Raw genomic sequence first — 23809 nt, forward strand, 5'->3', positions numbered from 1 at the left:
ATACCTGCGATATATTCAATTTTAAAATAAGTGCTCAACAACAATATAAATTCTTTTTTCCATTTAACGCTATCAGAGTGCACTGCAACCGTCAAAGACATATCTATAATCATCATAATAAGCACAAAAAAAAAAAAGAGAAAACACACAAAAAATCAGCGCATACCCAGACACATAGCGCATCTATCTTACTTAACATAGTTTCAATTTTAAAATAGTAAGTGCTCAACAACAATATAATTTCTTTTTTCCATTTAACGCTATCAGTGTGCACTGCAAACATCAAAAACATATCTATAATCATTATAGTAAGCATTTCCCTAGTATATTACAGGGTACTAATGAATTCATGGGCCTCTTGGGGATTATTAAGGATTCGTCTAACCCCATTTTCTTCTAACATAATCTTTGCGGGGTACACAACCCAGGCTTTAAACCCTTTATCAATAATCTTAGTAGATAGTGGGATCATCTGTTTTCTTTTGGTAGATGTTTCTATTGAAAAGTCTTGAAACATTAATAGCTTGTTTTTTTCAAACACAAATTCCCCCATCTTTCTATATGCTTTTAACAGGTTTACTTTATCCTGGAATCTAAGCAACTTAAAAATGCACATTCTGCTTCTATCGCCCCTAGCCATATTTGTTCTACTGTATCCGACCCTATGAGCTCTTTCTACCTCTAAGGGTAGTTGTTTTTCAGGGAAACCTAAAGCTTTGGGTAATAATAGAGAAGTGACCTTTATAAGATCTTCGTACTCAGGGGACTCAGGAAGACCAATGATTCTTATATTATTCCGTCTGGAGCGATCCTCAAGATCCTCCAGACGGAATTGTAGACCAGTAATCTTGCCATCATAATCTTGGATTACTTTATCTTGGACATTGACCCGGTCCTCTAAGTCAGAGATCCTATTTTCCGCCTCTAGTATCCTTGAGGCGAATTGCTTGACCTCGTTTGATAGGGAAATAATATCTGTAGAAATACTGCTGAGCTCCTTCTTAATAATATCAAATTGAGGAGTAAAAATATCGGTTAATTGAGATACTAAACTACCAATGTCCACGTGGGATATAGCCCCCTCTGATACAGGGTCCAATGAGGTATTCGCACTCCTAACCTTTCTATCCTTGCCTTTGGGTGGCATTATGGGGGAACTCTTTCGTGTGTATAATATATCTTTCCATATATTCTGTGAATACTAATAGTGAATGTGAAAAGCAAAACGATAAAAAGAAAAAAAAAAATGTGAAAAAAGTGAACAAATCCAAGGGGGAGTAGAGTCCCTAATAAAAGTAAAAAAACACTGTAAGTTAAGTTAAGCTTCAAGTTCAAGTGTATGTGTGTATTGTTTTTTTTTATTGTTTTTTTTTTTTTTATTATAGGCGTGACTGTGTCTTAAACTGTAAGTGTGTATTTATAAGAGTTAGTGTAGTTACGGCCTAATATCTCACCCAGTTTATAATTGTGGAAAGCGGGCACCTGTGAGGATCAGCTACTAATATGTATATAGAATTTAATAAGAGCTATATCCCTTAAACATTCATAATTTAACCAAGATATCTTAGGCATTATAGTGAATCATTTCTCAAATGCAATTAATAAACTTATGCTAACAAGACAGTAAAACGAAATTGCATATACCAATCTATATCAACATAAAAAAAAAAAAAAAAAAAAAGGGTCAATTTGTTTAACTAAATTTAAGCAATTGCTTAGCAGTCTAAATCCCTCTCTCTCTTCTCTCCTAAAGAGGGGGACTGTTAAACAGAAAATAAGTGCACCATTCTTGGAACATATAATATGTCATGTAATATGCCACGTGAAGAAAAAAGCCAGATTGCCCAGGCCTAGTCCCTTAGCTCTCTATAAGCCTCTAGGTAGCATAGAGATAGCCTAGATAATGAGACACCAATTTCAAAATGGTCAGGAACCGATGTACTGTTGCGCCTTGTATCTTAGGGTAAAGTTCAGCTTTATGGACTAATTGTGGCAGTTCTAAATACCATCTGTTGTAATCAGTCCTGCTATACTTTGGCACCTTGATGTAAGAAATACTCCTAATTCTTCTTTAGGGAACACTTCAGGCTCTTGTTACCCCTAGACCATCGAAAGGGAAATAGATGAGTAGGGGAAGGGGAGCAAAAAGAAAGTTCACCAAATAAGAGAAATGTCACTTCTCCCTAGCTTATGTCAATTCAATCCCTCAAAAGGGTCACTTAGCATCATCCACCTCCTGTGAATCTTCAGCTCCCAGGAGCCAAGATACCCCATATATGTGCGCTATGCCTGTAAGCCAGGTATGCCTTATTAGGTATAAAAAAACATTTGGCAGTCCGCTTTGAAAAACCTTGTAGAGGTAAAGCCGGGGTTCCTTCCCGCTATCGGTCAGTCAGGCCAAACAAACAAACAGCTGTGACGCTCTTCACCGCGAGGAGGGCGCGCTCCCCACAGATCTCTCTGTAGGCAGACTACCCCCTCCTACAAGCGGCTACTCCAGTCAGCAAGGCCAACCACTTCACGGGTAATATCCCTCTTACCCGACTTTACTGTCCTTCTCCTTCAATCTGCCGGTTTTTCTCTGCGGTAGTTGCGGTATCCACCGCCGGGCTTTACCGCCAGTAAAGGTCTTCCACTGCTCAGACGTAGACTGCGTCTGTAGAACTTGCAACCGGCCCCAGGGATTCCGGATAGCGCAAGCAACTTTTAGCCGGGGGAGATTTCCTAGCTCCCTTCTCTGGAGCGCCGTGAGCCGTGCAGCGTGTCTAACAGCTCCGCCCCCACCGGAAGTCCTCAGAATTCAAATCTGCTGCGTGGCAAAAAAAAACTGATTACAGTATATTTACAGCACTCCGCTTGTTATCTATTACTACCCCCAAATCCCTTCCCTCCTGTGTTTGGCTAAGTCTTGTCCCATTTAAATAATACGCTGCCTGCTTATTTTTACTTCCAAAATGTAGAACCTTGCATTTTCCGTATTTGTCAGGGTGCCAGGAATCAGACTGAGACGAGAAGTGCAAAAATATTCACACCTTTTATTCTAAGCAAAAAATAATAAAAAGTCCACAAATCAAATAACAAGCCAGGAGTCAAAACCAGAGCTGGTAGTCAGACGAGTCGAGTCAGGAGCCAAGCGAATAGTCAGACGAGACGGAATCAGGAACAAGGAGAACCGCAGAGTCAGGAACAAGCCAGGGATCAGGAACCAGGAAGGACGTCAGGCAGCCAGGTAATACACAGGAACTCTCACAAACAGGTCTCAGACAACGCAAAGGCAAAGCATACTGAACAGAGGCCCTTTAAATAATAAGTGATGACATCACAATTCTGAGACTGCATCCTGTCTCACATGTATGATGCACACCAGTCTGGCCATAAAAGGAAGTGTAGGAAATGATCAGCATCCCCCCCAATGCACCATAGTCAGGAAGAGAGGTGAGTAAAATGGCTGCCAGCAGCACAAGGCAAACAACAGGGAAATAACCCTGACAGTACCCTCCCCTCAACGACCCCTCCCCCGCGGAGGACAAAAGACTTATTGGGGAAACGGGCATGGAAGGCATGGAGGAGGGCGGGGGCATGAACATCAGTGGAGGGAACCCAAGAACGCTCCTCCGGACTGTAGCCTCTCCAGTGAACCAAATACTATACACGACCCCTGGACATATGAGAGTCAATAATGCTGCTGACCTCATACTCCTCATGGTTGTCAACAAAGATAGGGCGAGGCAACACAGTGGTAAACCGATTACAAACCAATGGTTTCAAGAGGGAGACATGAAAAACATTGGAGATGCGCATAGTAGGAGGAAGGTCAAGACCACTGTATAGAATGATGAAGGCAATCCTGAATCTGCACCCATGTGGAACGGAGTTGCCGGATATGCTCCTCCAAAGCCGGAATACCCTGAGACATGAATGAATCGGGCAACAAGGATAGTTGAAACCCATAATTCGCCATGAACGGGGATAACTTGGAGGAAGCATTAATAGCACTATTACGAGCAAACTCTGCCCAAGGTAACATTTCAGACCAATTATTGTGGTGATCTGAGACACAGCAACGGAGGAACTGTTCCAGAGCTTGATTAGACCGTTCCGCAGCTCCATTGGATTGAGGTTGATATGCAGAGGAGAAGGAAAGCTGGATCTCCATTTGAGCACAAAAGGAACGCCAAAATCTGGAGACAAACTGGCTACCCCGGTCCGACACTATCTCCTTGGGTAACCCATGTAAACGGAAGACCTCCCGGGCAAGCTCCTGAACGGTAGGCAACTTCATCAAGGGAATGCAATGTGACATTTTAGAAAACCGGTCAACCACCATAAGGATAACAGTATTGCCATTGGAAACAGGGAGCTCGACAGTGAAGTCCATGGAAAGATGTGTCCAAGGACGCTCACCATTAGCAATAGGTTGAAGAAGACCCACAGGAAGACGTTGAGGAGTCTTATTCTGTGCACAAACTGAGCAGGAGGCAACATACGCAGCAATATCAGAACGAAGACCTGGCCACCAGAATTGTTGAGTACCAGATCAAATCATTTGGTTCTTGCCTGGGTGACCTGCGGCTTTAGGATAGTGGTGAGTGTGCAAAAGTTTAGTTTGAAGATTCTCAGGAACAAAACACTTACCACTAGGTTTCTCAGGAGGTGCATTGGTTTGTGCAGCCAGGATCTCCTCCCCCAAGGGAGAAGTCAAATTAGTACGTATGGTAGCCAAAATATGGTCAGGAGGTATAACAGCAGTAGGTACAGACTCCTCCTTGGACAGAGGCGAAAATTGTCGAGAGAGGGCATCAGCTCTAACATTCTTACTACCAGGCAGGTAGGAGACCACATAATTAAACCGAGACAAAAATAGCGCCCATCTGGCCTGTCGGGGCGACAAACGTTTTGCTTCAGATAGATAAGTTAAATTCTTGTGGTCAGTAAGAATGAGCACTGGCATGCTAGTACCCTCGAGAAGATGCCTCCATTCCTTGAGTGCCAAAATTATTGCCAGTAATTCCCTGTCGCCAATTTCATAATTGCACTCAGCTGGAGACAATTTCTTAGAGAAGAAACCACATGGATGCAAGGAACCGTCAGGCGTAGGACGTTGAGACAAGAGGGCACCTACTCCAGTCTCAGACAGATCGACCTCCAGAACGAAAGGCAGGACAGGGTTAGGATGAGCCAGAACTGGAGCGGCAGCAAAGGCAGTCTTAAGACTATCAAAGGCCTTAATGGCAGTATGTGACCAATGGAGTGGGTCATTCTCTTTACGGGTCATGTCTGTGATAGGTTTGACCAAGGAAGAAAAGTTTTTAATAAAATTTCTATAGTAATTGGTTAACCCCAAAAAAACTTTGAATAGACCGAAGACCAACTGGGCGAGGCAACTGCAGATAACTTGTCAGGATCCATGGAGAACCCTGCAACGGAGATAACATAACATAGGAAGGTTACTTGAGTCTGATGAAACTCACATTTCTCGAATTTATAAAACAGGCCGTTCTCACGTAGTCTCTTAAGAACCTGTGTAACATCAGAACGATGAGCCTCAAGTGTGAGTGTATGAGGATGTCGTCTAAGTACACCACAACACACTGTTGCAACATATCTCGTAGGACATCATTAATAAATTCCTAAAAAACAGCAGGAGCATTACATAGGCCAAAAGGCATTACAAGATACTCATAATGCCCGCTCCTGGTGTTAAATGCTGTTTTCCATTCATGACCCTCCTTAATCCTAACGAGATTTTACGCTCCTCTCAAATCAACTTTAGTAAAGACCGTAGCTCCCTTGAGGCGGGCAAAGAGTTCCGTAATGAGCGGGATAGGGTAAGCATTCTTAATGGTAAGACGATTAAGACCCCTATAATCGATACATGGTCTTAACTTGCCACCCTTTTTCTTCACAAAGAAGAAGCCAGCCCCTGCTGGAGAGCAGGATTTGCGGATGATTCCCCGCGACAGAGCATCGGCAACATACTCCTCCATAGCACAATTATCTGCAACAGGCAGATGTACACCCGGCCCCGAGGAGGAATGGCTCCGGGTTGCAGGTCTATGGCACAATCGTAAGACCGGTGAGGAGGCAACATGCTGGCACGCACCTTGTCAAACACGTCTAGGAACTCTCGGTACTCCTCTGGCAATTGAGATACCGAAGAAGTGCACAACACTTTAACTGGTTTCCGAAGACAAGTGGAAAATCATTGCGGGGACCACGACAAAATTTCGGACCTGTGCCAGTCGAGACTGGGATTGTGCTTTTGGAGCCAGGGATTACCCAGAACAACCGGAAAATGCGGAGAGTTTATCACCTGGAACTGGAGGGTTTCAAAATGGAGAGCTCCAACAGCCATGGACAACGGAGCAGTTTCGTGAGTAACGAGTGCGGGCTGAAGGGGCCTGCCATCAATGGCCTCAATAGCAAGCGGAACGGACCGAGGCAAAACAGGAATGGAGTGCTTTGATACAAAAGCACTGTCAATGAAATAGCCTGCAGCACCGGAGTCAACAAGAGCCTGAGTGACTATGGAGGAGACCACCCAGGAAAGGACAACGGTGCCAAAAGGTTTCTCCTTAAGCGGTTCCAGGGACGAGGATAAACCACCCAAGGTCTGCCCCCGACAGGACCTTAGGTGTGAGCGTTTCCCGGCCGTGTAGGACAAGACTTCAAAAGGTGGCCCTGTAACCCACAATAGAGGCAGAGCCCCTCCCTCCTCCTAAAGGCCCTCTCCGCCACAGAGAGACGCGTGAATCCCAACTGCATTGGCTCAGCAGTATCTGGTGACTCTGGACCAGGAGGCATGGGAGGAGAGGGAGGCATGGGTGGGAACGAACACGTAGGAGACAACGGAACAGGAGGCTACCGCAAGCGCTCCTTGAAAGAGGGCCTCTCTCTGAGTCTGATTTCAATTAGGATCAAAAAAGACACCAATGCCTCGAGATCCTCTGGTAAATCTCTGGCAGCAACTTCTTTAATCGCATCAGAGAGCCCATGAAAGAAGGCAACAACAAGGGCTTCATTGTTCCAACCTACCTCTGCGGCAAGCAACAGATCTTGTACCTTGCTGAATGGACATGAGTCGTTTAGTAGCAGAGGAGGAGTGAGCCGGAACATCAAATACCCTTCAAAAGGAGGCCACAAATTCAGGGTAATTTGAAATCACAGGTTTATTAGTCTCCCACGAGGGATTAGCCCAGGCAAGAGCTGTGTCAGAGTAACAGGATGAGAAATCCCACCTTAGCTCTGTCAGAGGGAAACGCCTGAGGTAACATCTCAAAGTAAATGCCCACCTGGTTCAAAAACCCTCTGCACTGAATAGGATCGCCTCCATATCGCTGAGGTAGAGGTGCAGAACCGGACATGCTCCTGGTAGGCATAGGTGCAGCAGCGGAAACAGGAGCAGCCATAACTTGCGGGACACTTTGGTCCAAATGTGCAGTGCGAGTCAACAGGGTTTGCAGGGCTAGTGCAAATTGATCCAAGTGATGATCCTGTTCATCCATCCTGGAAATGATGGCAGGTAATGGTGGATTATAAGCACCATCAGGATTCATGGCCTTTGTGTAATGTCAGGGTGCCAGAAATCAGACTGAGACGAGAAGTGCAAAAACATTCACACCTTTATTCTAAGCCAAAAATAATAAAAAGTCCACTAGTCAAATAACAAGCCAGGAGTCAAAACCAGAGCTGGTAGTCAGATGAGCCGAGTCAGGAGCCAAAGCAAATAGTCAGACGAGCCGGAATCAGGAACAAGGAAAACAGCAGAGTCAGGAGCAAGCCAGGGATCAGGAACCAGAAAGGACGTCGGACAGCCAGGTAATGCACAGGAACTCTCACAAACAGGTCTGAGACAACGCAAAGGCAAAGCATACTGAACAGAGGCCCTTTTAAATAATAAGTGATGACATCACAATTCTGAGACTGCATCCTGCCTCGCATGGATGATGCACACCAGTCTGGCCATAAAAGGAAGTGTTGGAAATGAGCAGCATCCCCCACAATGCACCATAGTCAGGAAGAGAGGTGAGTAAAATGGCTGCCAGCAGCACAAGGCAAACAGGGAAAAAACCCTGACCGTATTAAATCTTATTTTCCATTTACCTGCCCATACTTCTAATTTTTGCAGGTCCTTTTGTAACAAAAGTTCATCCTGCTCTGACCTAATGACCTTACTTAACTTAGTATCATCTGCAAAAATAGAAATGTCGCTATTTAATCCTTGCTCCAAGTCATTTTATAAAAATATTAAAAAGAACAGGGCCCAGTACTGATCCCTGGGGGACTCCACTGATTACCTTTATCCAATCTGAGTATGATCCATTTACTACTACTCGTTGCTCCCTATCTTTTATCCAGTTATTTATCCATGAGCTAACATTTTCAGCTATTCCCAGTCCCTTAATTTTGTGCATTAATCTATAATGTGGCACTGTATCAAACGCCTTTGCAAAATCTAAGTATATCACATCAACTGATTCCTCTTTATCTATATTTTTACTTACTTCCTCATAGAATCTAATTAGATTAGTTTGACATGATCTATTTCTCATAAAACCATGCTGACTAGAACTCACAATCTTGTTTACATGAATATGCTCATCAATATAATCCCTTATAATCCCTTCAAATATCTTCCACACTATTGATGTCAGACTAACTGGTCTATAGCTTCCTGGATCATCCCTACTTCCCTTTTTGAAGAGTGGCACCACATCAGCTTTACGCCAATCCTTGGGTACCATGCCTAAGGATAATGAGTCTTGAAAAATTAAGAGTAGAGGTTTTTCTATAACAGTGCTTAGTTCCCTTAACACCCTTGGGTGTATTCCATCTGGGCCTGGAGTTTTATTTACCTTAATATTATCCAATTTGTTCCTTATATCCTCTATACATAACCCAGTTAATGCTAAGGGCTGGCATGTTCTATTTTGTTCCAAAGTATCATCCAATGGTTCCTCTCTTGTGTATACTGAAGAAAAAAACTGGTTTAGTACCTCCGCCTTCTCCCTGTCACTGTTAATCATGCTACCCTCCACACATTTTAATGTACCTATATTGTCTTTCTTAGATTTTTTTCCTTTTTATGTACTTAAAGAATCTTTTAGGGTTAGACTTCAAATCCTTTACAATTAATTTTTCATTTTCAATTTTGGCTAATTTGATTGTTTTTTTTGAATGCTTTGTTACATTCCTTATAAATATGGAATGTTGAGTCTGTACTATTTTCTTTGAATAATTTAAATGCCCTACGTTTTTTCCTAATTTCTCTTAACACATTTTTATTCAGCCACATTGGCTTGGATTTTTTATTTGTATAACCATATGGTATTTGATGATATGTATATTTATTTAACAAAGTTTTAAATGTTATCCATTTATCCTCTGTATTTTTATTAGAGAATAATTTGTCCCAATTTGTTATTTAATGATTTCCTTAAATCGTTGAATTTTGCTTTCTTAAAATAAAAAGTCTTGGTTAAACCTTTTAAGACACTGCTTATGAAAAGAGATTTCAAATGTGACCATGTTATGATCACTGTTACCCAAATGTTCTTTGACTTCTATGTTTGATATTATATCTATACTATATTATTTGATAGCACTAAATCCAATATAGCGTTACTCCTAGTTGGCTCCTCTATTAATTGTGACAAGAAGTTATCCCTGAGAACATTTATAAATCTATCCCCCTTAGCTGAATTACTAGTTTCATTGGCCCAGTTTATATTAGGGTAGTTAAAATTTCCCATAATTACAGCACTGTTATTAGCAGCACTATTTTCATTGGTAGTTGAGTTTCATCCAGGTCACTAATGTTGGGGGGCTTGTAGCATGTTCCTAGTAATATTTTTTTATTTTTCCCCCCACCCTTTATTTCCACACACAGGGTCTCTACATTGTCGCCTGTAACATACATATCTTCCCTTATTGTAGGGAATGCAATGCTGGGTAATGGGTAGTAAAGGCCTTATCTATCTTTTTAAACAATAATAATTTTAGTGTAGACTGTCTCTTTAAAGGAACAGTAAAGTTAAAATTGAACTTTCATGATTTAGAGACAGGATGCAGTTTTAAACAACTTTCCAGTATGCTTCTTTGATTTAAAGGGATAGTCAAGTCCAAATTAAACTTTTATGATTCAGATAGGACATGCAATTTTAAACAACTTTCCAATTTACTTTTATCACCAGATTTGCGTTGTTGTTATTCTTTGTTAGAAGCTAAACCTAGGTAGGCTCTGATAAGAGCTGTACAAAAGGGTGCCATTTCCCTTCTCTTAGATACAGTCTCTGCTGAAAAATCTTGAAAAGGTGTATTCTATTTGACCCTACCATTAAGTTATTAGATTTCCTATAGTGTCTCATGATGTTGACTTTGTCTTGGAAATTTAAATATCAAATCATGACTATACGTGGCTTTATGCTTCCATCTGGGTATTTTTTGATAGCTCCTGTTCTGTGGGCTCTTTATATGATTATTTTTTCTATTTGGGTATTGAAGCCTATCATTTGTGGTAGGGTTAGCAATGTAAATGTAATTAAATTCTCAAATTCACTACTCTCTGGTAAACCTACTACTCTATTATTTAGTCGCGATCTGTCTTCCAGATCTTCGACTCTAGCTTGGAGTGATTTTATTTTCTCCATAATTTTTATTGTTTGTTTCCTGGGCATTACATTAATCTTCAAGTTCTGACACTCTACCTCTGCTATCCTGTTTGAGAATTGTCTTATTTCTGTAGTGAGGCCTGTTATTTCTTTCATAACTGTGTCAAATTGCGGAAGTAATAGTTACACTAATTGGTTATCAGTCACCTGTGTCTCTGTACTATGAGTCAAAGAGATTTGCAAGTCTGTTGATCCCTTAGTGGTAGTGTTCCTACCCATTTTAGATTTTTTTATCTCTTAACAGGCATAGCTGGAGATCTGTTTTTAGCATTAGTAACATATCTTTCCATTAAGTGTGGGGTGCAAAACTTAACAAACCAAAACTCAGTAATGTGCAAAAAAAAAGGGAGACACCTTCTTACTTTTTTCCTAACCTAAGCAAAAAGGTGCTCTTTGTTGGTGTGCACTTTTCTTAAGCCTACCAACTTTTCTTAATTCTACAAGCGGTGTGATTAATTCTATATGTGCTCATATAGTGTTACTAGGGAAATTAAGCCTGGCCGCTAGCCAGGTATGCCAAGATTATATTACTCCACTCTATATATAAACAATGGGATTGATATATATAACACATAGACTGCTTTCAATATCCTTTTAACCTCTACTGGATGATCGGCTATAAGAGTCTCTGGATAATATGTCCAGATAGCTGTTTCCACACAGGGAAAAATATACATAACACATAGGCTACTTTTATAACAGGTTAGTTTCTATTTCCTTTTAACCTCTACAGAGTGATCAGCTATAGGAGTCTCTGAAAAATATGTCCAGATAGTTGTTTCCATACAAGAAAAAAATTATCGCCTCCAGCTGTCTTTTTTTTACACAGTCTACTTCTCTTCTGTGCTTTGCTGGAGTCGCAGCCTCTTTAGGAATCACCTTCCCCTTGCGTATTCTGTGTCTGAGACCCAATCACTGCCACAACTCTTGAATTGTAGCCTCATTTACTCGTATAACTCCGCTTCACTTTATAAACAGAGTTAATTCCTGAGGCATATAAACATGATAAATACAGGTTCCTGTTTGCAAATATTTATACTCTTCTCCTAGACCCTTGTACTGAATAGGGCTTGGGGCATGCCAACATCTTAGGGGATACTTTCCGTTAACAGCACACACACCAAGCAAAGGCCTTAGTTCTTTCTAGGCCATTCACAATATTTTTGATACTTGCAGTTCTTGTTGTGGCGTATCAAGAACTTTGTGTAATCTTAATGGCACCACTGCTCCAATGCCTGCTTCCTGTAGGTGCAGATAAGTATTGGGACACCTCCCAAACATCCCTGCAACCGTTCCATTAGAAGATATTCCTGGAGCTTTGCCTCTACATGTATCTTCCGCTCATTCTGTTTAACAACAGCCAATCCTAGGCCGGAGAAACAGGCTCTGTTACCTGTCCTGTGTTGTGCCAGACGGGCTCTATCCCTTATGCTCAGGGCTTGCTGTTATGGTTGCGGCCAGAGCAACTCGGCCGATCTCGCCTATGATAGGCTTTCCGGATACACCTCATGACAGTACTCTCTCCGGGCTGGGTTCACTTTCCCCGGCCAACAAGGGTTTAGTGTACGGGTTTGGTTCTCTCGTGGCTCTCTCGAGCCGGAACGAATGCTCCCACCTCACACTTCTTCCACCGGAAGCCCAAGACAAGTGTGTCAATACCGTAAACCTAGGTAGGCTCATTTGCTAATTTCTCTTGTTAAGTGTGTTCAGTCCACGGGTCATCCATTACTTATGGGATATATTCTCCTTCCCAACAGGAAGTTGCAAGAGGATCACCCAAGCAGGTCTGCTATATAGCTCCTCCCCTCACATGTCATACCCAGTCATTCTCTTGCAACCCTCAACAAAGAAGGAGGTCGCGAGAGGAGCTGGAGTTTTTACTTATCTATTCTTCAATCAAAAGTTTGTTATTTTAAATGGCACCGGAGTGTGCGGTTTTTCTATCTCAGGCAGTATTTGGAAGAAGAAACTGCCTGCGTTTTTTTTTCTATTATCTTAGCAGGCGTAACTAAGATCCACTGGCTGTTCTCGACATTCTGAGGAGTGGGGTAACTTCAGAAACTGGGAATAGCATGCGGGGTCCTCCGCAAATGAGGTATGTGCAGTACTTTATTTTCTGGGAATGGAATTGACTAAGAAAATACTGCTTTTACCATATGATGTAAGTACAGCCTTAAATGCAGTAGTGGCAACTGGTATCAGGCTGATAAATGTATGCGCAGTCGAGTTATTTTCTAGGGACTAGAATTTGACTGAGAAAATACTGTTAAAACTGAAATAATACTTAAGCCTTATCTGCAGTGGTAGCGACTGGTAGCAGGCTTAGTGATAACTTTGCATGACATTGGAAAATGTTGTTTTTTAATAAAACGTTTACTGGCATGTCATTCGTTTTTGTGAGGTACTTTGGTGATAAATCTCTTTGGGCATGATTTTTTTCCACATGGCTAACATATTTTTCTGCATGGAAACCGTTATATCAGGGCTCCCACTGTTGTGATAGGAGTGGGAGGGACCTTGTTTTAGCGCCTTGTTGCGCAGTTAAAATTCTAGCACAGTCTTCCTGCCTCTTCCTCCTTGATCCAGGACGTCTCTAGAGAGCTCAGGGGTCTGCAAAATTCATTTGTGAGGGAGGTAATCAGTCACAGCAGATCTGTGACAGTGTGCTTGACTGTGATTAAAAGCGTTAAATCTTAATTGATATCCGTTTTATCCGTTTTGGGTATTGAGGGGTTAATCATCCTTTTGCTAATGGGTGCAATCCTCTGCTAATAATACACTTCTTGTTAAGAATTGTTTAATTATATCTGTATTTTTGAAGCGCTGCAGCGTTTTTTATATTGCTTGTAAACGTATTGAAAGTGATTTCCAAGCTTGCTAGTTTCATTGCTAAGTCTGTTTAAACATGTCTGATTCAGAGGAAACTGTTTGTTCATCATGTTCAAAAGCCAATGTGGAGCCCAATAGAACGATGTGTACCAATTGTATTGATATTGCTTTGAATAAAAGTCAATCTGTACCGATAAAGAAACTATCACCAGACAACGAGGGGGAAGTTATGCCGCCTAACTCTCCTCACGTGTCAGTACCTGCGTCTCCCGCTCGGGAGATGCGTAGGATTGAGACGCCAAGTACATCTAGGCCCTTACAAATCACTTTACATGATATGGCTAATGTTATGAAAGAAGTATTATATAATATGCCCGAATTAAGGGGCAAACGCAATAGCTCTGGGTTAAGGACAGAGCGTGCTGATGACACGAGAGCCATGTCTGATACTGCGTCACAATTTGCAGAACATGAGGACGGTGAGCTTCATTCTGTCTGTGACGGTTCTGATCCGGGGAGACCGGATTCAGAAATTTCAAATTTTAAATTTAAGCTTGAGAACCTCCGTGTGTTACTAGGGGAGGTATTAGCGGCTCTGAATGATTGCGACACGGTGGCAATTCCAGAGAAATTGTGTAGGTTGGATAGATACTATGCGGTACCGGTGTGTACTGACGTCTTTCCTATACCAAAAAGACTTACAGAAATTATAAGTAAGGAGTGGGATAGACCCGGTGTGCCTTTTTCCCCTCCCCCGATATTTAGAAAAATGTTCCCTATAGACGCCACCACACGAGACTTATGGCAGACGGTCCCTAAGGTGGAGGGAGCAGTTTCTACGTTAGCCAAGCGTACCACTATCCCGGTGGAGGATAGCTGTGCTTTCTCAGATCCAATGGATAAAAAATTAGAGGGTTATCTTAAGAAAATGTTTGTTCAACATGGTTTTATATTGCAGCCTCTTGCATGCATTGCGCCTGTCACGGCTGCAGCGGCATTCTGGTTTGAGTCTCTGGAAGAGGCGATTCGCACAGAGCCATTGGATGAGGCTTTGAGCAAAGTTAGAACCCTTAAGCAAGCTAATGCGTTTGTTTCAGATGCCGTAGTACATCTAACCAAACTTACGGCTAAAAATTACAGATTCGCCATACAGGCGCGCAGAGCGCTCTGGCTTAAATCCTGGTCAGCGGATGTAACTTCCAAGTCTAAGCTACTTAACATTCCTTTCAAAGGGCAGACCTTATTCGGGCCCGGCTTGAAGGAAATTATTGCTGACATTACGGGAGGTAAGGGCCACGCCCTTCCTCAGGACAGGGCCAAACCAAAGGCCAAACAGTCTAATTTTCGTGCCTTTCGTAACTTCAAGGCAGGAGCAGCATCGACTTCCTCCGCTCCAAAACAGGAAGGAACTACTGCTCGTTACAGACAGGGTTGGAAAGGCAACCAGTCATGGAACAAGGGCAAGCAGGCCAGAAAGCCTACTCCCGCCCCTAAGACAGCATGAAAACAGGGCCCCCTATCCGGAGACGGATTTAGTGGGGGGCAGACTTTCTCGCTTCGCCCAGGCTTGGGCAAGAGATGTGCAGAATCCCTGGACGTTAAAGATTATATCTCAGGGATACCTTCTGGATTTCAAAACCTCTCCTCCACAAGGGAGGTTCCATCTTTCGAGGTTATCAACAAACCTAGTAAAGAGAGAGGCATTTCTACAATGTGTACAAGACCTCTTAATCATGGGAGTGATCCACTCAGTTCCGCGATCGGAACAGGGACAAGGATTTTACTCAAATCTATTTGTGGTTCCCAAAAAAGAGGGAACCTTCAGACCAATCTTGGACTTAAAGATCTTAAACAAATTCCTAAGGGTACCATCGTTCAAGATGGAAACCATTCGAACCATCCTACCCATGATCCAAGAGGGTCAATATATGACCACAGTGGACTTAAAGGATGCTTACCTTCATATACCGATTCACAAAGATCATTATCGGTACCTAAGGTTTGCCTTTCTAGACAGGCATTACCAGTTTGTGGCTCTTCCCTTCGGGTTAGCCACGGCCCGAGAATTTTTATGAAGGTTCTGGGCTCACTTCTGGCGGTACTAAGACCACGAGGCATAGCGGTGGCTCCGTACCTAGACGACATTCTGATACAAGCGTCAAGTTTACAGAATGCAAAGTCTCATACAGAGATAGTTCTAGCATTTCTGAGGTCGCATGGGTGGAAAGTGAACGTGGAAAAGAGTTCTCTGTTACCACTCACAAGGGTTCCTTTTCTAGGGACTCTTATAGATTCTGTAGAGATGAAGATTTACCTGACGGAGTCCAGGTTATCAAAGATTCTCAATGCTTGCCGTGTCCTTCATTCCGTTCCAAGCCCATCAGTAGCTCAGTGCATGGAGGTAATCGGCTTAATGGTCGCGGCAATGGACATAGTGCCATTTGCGCGCCTGCATCTCAGACCGCTGCAACTATGCATGCTCAGTCAATGGAACGGGGATTATTCAGATCTGTCCCCTTTGCTAAATCTGGACCAGGAGACCAGAGATTCTCTTCTCTGGTGGTTGTCACCGGTTCATCTGTCCAAAGGAATGACCTTTCGCAGACCAGATTGGACGATTGTAACAACGGATGCCAGCCTTCTAGGCTGGGGAGCAGTCTGGAATTCCCTGAAGGCTCAGGGATCGTGGACTCAGGAGGAGAAACTCCTTCCAATAAACATTCTAGAATTAAGAGCAATATTCAATGCTCTTCTAGCTTGGCCTCAGTTAGCAAAACTGAGGTTCATCAGATTTCAGTCGGACAATATCACGACTGTGGCTTACATCAATCATCAAGGGGGAACCAGGAGTTCCCTAGCGATGTTGGAAGTCTCGAAGATAATTCGCTGGGCAGAGTCTCACTCTTGCCACCTGTCAGCGATTTACATCCCGGGCGTAGAGAACTGGGAGGCGGATTTCCTAAGTCGCCAGACTTTTCATCCGGGAGAATGGGAACTTCACCCGGAGGTATTTGCTCAACTGATTCGTCGTTGGGGCAAACCGGATCTGGATCTCATGGCATCTCGCCAGAACGCGAAGCTTCCTTGTTACGGATCCAGGTCCAGGGACCCGGGAGCGGTGCTGGTAGATGCATTAGCTGCCCCTTGGGTTTTCAACATAGCTTATGTGTTTCCACCATTTCCATTGCTACCTCGACTGATTGCCAGGATCAAACAGGAGAGGGCATCGGTAATTCTGATAGCGCCTGCGTGGCCACGCAGGACCTGGTATGCAGACCTAGTGGACATGTCGTCCTGTCCACCATGGTCTCTTCCTCTGAGGCAGGACCTTCTAATTCAGGGTCCTTTCAACCATCAACCTAATTTCTCTGAGGCTGACTGCATGGAAATTGAACGCTTAATTCTATCAAAGCGTGGGTTTTCGGATTCGGTTATTGATACATTAATACAGGCTCGGAAACCTGTGACCAGAAAAATTTACCATAAGATATGGCGTAAATATTTATATTGGTGCGAATTGAAGAGTTACTCATGGAGTAAGGTTAGGATTCCTAGGATATTGGCTTTTCTACAAGAGGGTTTAGAAAAGGGTTTATCCGCTAGTTCGCTAAAGGGACAGATTTCAGCTCTGTCTATTCTTTTACACAAACGTCTGGCAGAGAATCCAGACGTCCAGGCCTTTTGTCAGGCTTTGGCTAGAATTAAGCCTGTGTTTAAAGCTGTTGCTCCTCCGTGGAGCTTAAACTTGGTTCTTAAAGTTCTTCAGGGTGTTCCGTTTGAACCCCTTCATTCCATTGATATTAAGCTTTTATCTTGGAAAGTTTTGTTTTTGATTGCTATTTCCTCGGCTCGAAGAGTCTCTGAGTTATCTGCCTTACATTGTGATTCTCCTTATCTGATCTTTCATTCAGACAAGGTAGTACTGCGTACTAAACCTGGGTTTTTGCCTAAGGTTGTTTCTAACAGGAATATCAATCAAGAGATTGTTGTTCCATCATTATGTCCTAATCCTTCTTCAAAGAAGGAACGTCTTTTGCATAATCTAGACGTGGTCCGTGCTCTGAAGTTCTACTTGCAGGCAACTAAAGATTTTAGACAAACTTCTTCTCTGTTTGTCGTTTACTCTGGACAGAGGAGAGGTCAAAAGGCTTCGGCTACCTCTCTCTCTTTTTGGCTTCGTAGCATAATACGTTTAGCCTATGAGACTGCTGGACAGCAGCCTCCTGAAAGAATTACAGCTCATTCCACTAGAGCTGTGGCTTCCACCTGGGCCTTTAAGAATGAGGCCTCTGTTGAACAGATTTGCAAGGCTGCAACTTGGTCTTCACTTCATACTTTTTCCAAATTTTACAAATTTGACACTTTCGCTTCTTCGGAGGCTGTTTTTGGGAGAAAGGTTCTACAGGCAGTGGTTCCTTCTGTTTAATGTTCCTGCCTTGTCCCTCCCATCATCCATGTACTTAGCTTTGGTATGGGTATCCCATAAGTAATGGATGACCCGTGGACTGAACACACTTAACAAGAGAAAACATAATTTATGCTTACCTGATAAATTTATTTCTCTTGTAGTGTGTTCAGTCCACGGCCCGCCCTGTCTTTTTAAGGCAGGTTCTAAATTTTAAAATTATAACTCCAGTCACCACTGCACCTTATAGTTTCTCCTTTCTCGTCTTGTTTCGGTCGAATGACTGGATATGACATGTGAGGGGAGGAGCTATATAGCAGATCTGCTTGGGTGATCCTCTTGCAACTTCCTGTTGGGAAGGAGAATATATCCCATAAGTAATGGATGACCCGTGGACTGAACACACTACAAGAGAAATAAATTTATCAGGTAAGCATAAATTATGTTTTCTAAGCCCTTGAAGAGCACCTCTTATCTCAGTGCATGTTGACAGTTTTTCATAGTTACACTGCTAGTTCATATGTGCCATATAGATAACATTGTGCTTACTCACTTGGAGTTATTTATGAGTCAACGCTGATTGGCTAAACTGCAAGTCTGTTAAAAGAACTGGGATAAGGGGGCAGTCTCCAGAGGCTTAGATACAAGGTAATCACAGTGGTAAAAAGTTTATTAATATAACAGTGTTTGTTATGGGAATAGGTAATAAAGGGATCTTTTTAATCAATTAACATTTTTAAGTAGACTGCCCCTTTAATTTGCTTTGTTCTGTTGACATCCATTATTGGAAAGTATAGCATTGTATATTCATAGAAGTCAATTGGTAAGTTGCATGCTCTACCTGAATGAAAAGGAAAACCTTTTGGGTTTAATGTCCCTTTAAATGTTTTGAGGTCCACCTTCTGCTACCTTTCTCTAGCTATGTTCTTACTCTGTCTTTTAAAGTTGTAAATGTTTGTTTAGTATGTTTTTGAGGATGGGGTTTTGTGGGCGCAAGTGTAGCCCATGGGGAACAAGAAAGTTTTACAATACAGCATGAATATATTTGTTGAAATGTCCCTTATTGTCTGTTTATTAACATGCAACTGGCTTTACAGGGCAGACTTTCTGACATTTGTAGTCAGTGAAAGAGCTTTTCTTACTACACGCAGTTGTTTTGTTGAGACTGAAAGGAGTGACATCAGGGAACTGAGGTGTAATAAATGGAGAGGGATTTTGAGGTACAAAGAGTAGAAGTGTCTGGGGACAGCAAAGCAGTAATGTTATAAAGGCACTTTTGTCATTTTGCATTTTTAATGTTTGTTTTTAATTTGCTTTACACCTGCTGCCTGTGTTCTTTTCGCTCTGTTTCAGCTTCATATTTTGTGGTTTTCCTCCTGGGCATCCCATTCCGTAAAAGCAAAAGGAGAAGAATTGTGGTTAGAACAGCTAATGTACCTTTTTTTTAACATGACCTTCCTTTTTTCCTTAGGTTTTACAAACGTTCCCCAGACAGACTACACGCCACATTTTGGGGGAAGACTATTCACGACACTTGTTAGATGCGGCAAAGGTATTAATAGCTTTATTCTGTGCTGCCAGACAAGATCTAGATGGATAATACCCTTAGAGCATTCTCCAATTTTTACTGCATATTTTTCAGGTCTTTTGCATAATGTCTTATTTTATGTGCAATGAGAAATAGGTGAATAAATTCCTCTCCTCCCTGCAGCAGAAACAAAGAACACTTGTTAAAGTAATATTGGGATAATTTGTGTGTGCATGTAATTTATATAAAATCTAGAGACTGCAGCCGCTGTCTTCCTTAAAGAAGATGCAGTTCTTTATTAAAGCTCAGTTAACATTTTTATATTAATACAACTCCTCTGCTTTGTTGTGTAGGAGAGTGCTAATAGTTTTGTTATTTACTTTCTTATCCTACAAGAACTGCATTCTGACAGTTTTACTGGCTCTTTAAGTCCTCTCTTTTCTCTGCTCTATAGTCTCTTATTTGCCCTCCTTTCACCCTCTGTTATTTGTGTCTTTTCTATTACACTTGCTCTGTCTCTTCCTCTCTACCCTACTATAACGTGATTTATATTCCCCGTTTCACCACTCCAGAAAACATTGGCAGTGTTTCTTCCCCAATATCTTTATTCTTATCCAATACCACTCTTCTGGCATGGGCGCTATACGCTTTATGGCCCTTTTTCACCACTGTTATAGCTTTCTCTTCCTTTACTGTTTGTTGTGGAATTTATTATTTTCCCTTTTTGTGTCTTACCCTGTTTTTTTTTTGGAGAATAGCCCCATCTATTCTTCCTACTTCCCTGACTATTTTCCTTCAGTTTCCAATTCCCTATGCTATGCCCAGGGCCGCCACTAGAAATTTTGGGGCCCCTGACTTAACCATTGATCAGGGCCCCCCCTTTGACATGTGCAATTTTTGATCAGGTGACTAAAACGTATATGCACTTTATTCTTATGTGTCTATTTAAACTTGGAAATGTTATAAAGGTAGAAACATACAAACACACAGACACACTCATACACTGAAACACACACATACACTCACATATAAGGATTCACATATAGACACTCTAGTAGACACGCAAAGAAACACACAAACACACTGACACAGACACCCAAACAGACACTCAGCACTTGATTACATTGACCTGACAAGTAATGAGGTAGACTACAGTTTTGTAAAAAAAAAGGAGATTTAGAAAACAAAATATGGAGTTCTGATTATCTTTTTGTAAAGGAAGATGCCAACTAAATGATGACAACAGCATGCAGTGGCTGAAAGGAAGGGCCCTGAACTGCCTAAACAATAATTTAAAGGTTAAATGGTGGATTGGTGACTTCCGTAAAGGTCTCATTAGTCTCCAAGTCTGTAGAAAGATGTGAATAATCGGTAGTAAGGTCAAAATGTCCTAAAAAGGAACAGACAATAGACACACACACACACAAACTCAAACTTGCACATACACCCAAGGAAACACAGACAGAGACAGCCTCAGAAAACACATAAAGACATACACACACACACACACACACACACACACAGAGACACCCACAGAAAACACACAGACATACACACACAGAGAGACAACCACATAAAACACAGAAAGACATACATATACACACTCTCACTGAGACATCCACAGAAAACACACAAAGACATACACACACCCTCACAGAGACACCCACAGAAAACACACACACCCTCACAGAGACAGCCACAGAAAACACAGACATACATACATACACACACACCCTCACAGAGACATCCACAGAAAACAGACATACACACCCACCCTCACAGAGGCATCCAGAGAAAATACACAAAGGCAAACATGCACACACCCTCGCAGAGACACCCATAGAAAAAGCTCAAAGGCATATGCACACACCCTTACAGACATCTATAGAAAATGCACAAAGACATACATACCCACAGAAAAAAAATACATACACACTCATAGAGGCACAAAGACATAAACACAGACACCCACAGAAACACTCACATGAGGAAACATGTATGCACCTTGCATCCCCTAAATCAACAGTGTGTGACATGCATGATAAAAAAAATTGCAGAAATTAAGAGAACACTTTTTAAAGAATCATATTTGTAAATGTGTAAACAAAAATAATTCTTTGAATTCAAAATTGTACATTAATGGTCTGGGTAGATGGCTAGATGAAGAAAAGTACTTTTAAAAGTTTGACATATGTTTGTTTGTTTTTTCCCCATTTTCCGAAACCAAGAGCACCACTTCAAATATAGTGTACAAATGTTCCCATCTGTCAGCTGTACTTAAGTATTTTGAAAATGCTGTACTCTATATGGTCTTGGTGGAACCATAAGCTGTGGTACTCATACCATTAGATCTGGTTAAATGCAGGATTTAGGCTTGTTGGTATGTATTTCAAAATTAAGTCAGCTGTAGTGTAAACTGAACAGTTTTAAGTTAACCTGTCTCATTTCTAACACTGAGCAATCTTAGTCTGAGAGTAACATTTTATGCAGATGTAAAACTCTTAGATAAAATGCCTCCTTGCATCTGGAAAGTCCTTGCATAAAGGGGCAGTAAACTTGAATGTAATTAAAATATATATATATAGTAATAAAAAAAACTAATTTCTGCCAAAAGAGCACCTACCATTTGTGTATTGAGGAGGAAACATTTCTACATGGCTTTAAATATAGAATTTCTACAGCATTGTCAAATAATCATAAATAAACTGCTACATATTGCTAAAAAATGTGTTTTCTCCAACATTGGTGTGTCCGGTCCACGGCGTCATCCTTACTTGTGGGAATATCTCTTTCCCAACAGGAAATGGCAAAGAGTCCCAGCAAAGCTGGCCATATAGTCCCTCCTAGGCTCCGCCCACCCCAGTCATTCTCTTTGCCGTTGCACAGGCAACATCTCCACGGAGATGGTCAAGAGTATGTGGTGTTTAGTTGTAGTTTTTTTATTCTACTATCAAGAGTTTATTTTAAAATAGTGCTGGTATGTACTATTTACTCTGAAACAGAAAAAGATGAAGATTTCTGTTTGTGAGAGGAAGATGATTTTAGCAGACAGTAACTAAAATCGATCGCTGTTTCCACATAGGACTGTTGAGATGAAGTAACTTCAGTTGGGGGAAACAGTTAGCAGACTTTTCTGCTTAAGGTATGACTAGCCATATTTCTAACAAGACTGTGTGATGCTGGAAGGCTGTCATTTCCCCTCATGGGGACCGGTAAGCCATTTTCTTAGTCTCAAACAGAATAAATGGCTTAATATGGGCTATAAAACTGGTAGACACTTTTATGGGCAAAATCGATTGCTTTATTTGGACATTTTATACATGTTTATGCTGATAATTCACACTTATAAACTTGGGGAACGTTTTTTAACGTCAGGCACTATGTTAGACACCTTTTCCAGTCAGGAAGGGCCTTCCCAGTTGTAGGCTGAGCCTCATTTTCGCGCCATTACTGCGCAGTTGTTTTTGAGAGCAAGACATGCAGATGCATGTGTGAGGACCTGAAAGTAGTTGGAAAAGTTACTAGAAGGCGTCATTTGGTATCGTATTCCCCTCTGGGCTTGGTAAAGTCACAGCAAAGGCTATAGCTGGGACTGTATAGGGGTTAAATCTGTAACCGGCTCCGGTTTCGTTATTTTAAGGGTTAAAGCTCTGAAAATTGGTGTGCAATACTTTTAATGCTTTAAGACACTGTGGTGAAATTTTGGTAAATTTTGAACAATTCCTTCATATTTATTCACATATTCAGTAATAAAGTGTGCTCTGTTTAAAATTTAAAGAGACAGTAACGGTTTTGTTTTAAAACGGTTTTTGTGCTTTATTGACAAGTTTAAGCCTGTTTAACATGTCTGTGCCTTCAGATAAGCTATGTTCTATATGTATGAAAGTCAATGTGTCTCCCCCTTCAAAATTGTGTGATAATTGTGCCATAGCGTCCAAACAATGTAAGGACAGTACTGTCACAGATAATGAAGTTGCCCAAGATGATTCATCAGATGAAGGGAGTAGACATGGTTCTACATCATCTCCTTCTGTGTCTATACCAGTTTTGCCCACGCAGGAGGCCCCTAGTACTTCTAGCGCGCCAATGCTTATTACCATGCAACAATTGACGGCTGTAATGGATAACTCCATAGCAAATATTTTATCCAAAATGCCTGCATATCAGAGAAAGCGCGATTGCTCCGTTTTAAACACTGAAGAGCAGGAGGGCGCTGATGATAATTGTTCTGTCATACCCTCACACCAATCTGAAGGGGCCATGAGGGAGGTTTTGTCAGATGGGGAAATTTCAGATTCAGGAAAAATTTCTCAACAGGCTGAACCTGATGTTGTGACATTTAAATTAGAACATCTCCGCGCTCTGCTTAAGGAGGTG

The 23809-nt window shown here is 41.8% G+C and overlaps 1 protein-coding gene across 1 annotated transcript in view; it reads left to right on the plus strand.

Moving 5' to 3' along the window:
- ABCB7 (ATP binding cassette subfamily B member 7) overlaps positions 1-23809 on the plus strand; it is a 558087-nt gene that overhangs the window by 41620 nt on the left and 492658 nt on the right. The window contains exon 2 of the mRNA XM_053699205.1: positions 19376-19456. Within this exon, the coding sequence (XP_053555180.1) occupies positions 19376-19456 (81 nt within the window). The remainder of the gene's footprint in view (positions 1-19375; positions 19457-23809) is intronic.

This window comes from Bombina bombina, chromosome 1 (genome assembly GCF_027579735.1).
Source record: "Bombina bombina isolate aBomBom1 chromosome 1, aBomBom1.pri, whole genome shotgun sequence".
NCBI classification, from domain to species: domain Eukaryota; kingdom Metazoa; phylum Chordata; class Amphibia; order Anura; family Bombinatoridae; genus Bombina; species Bombina bombina.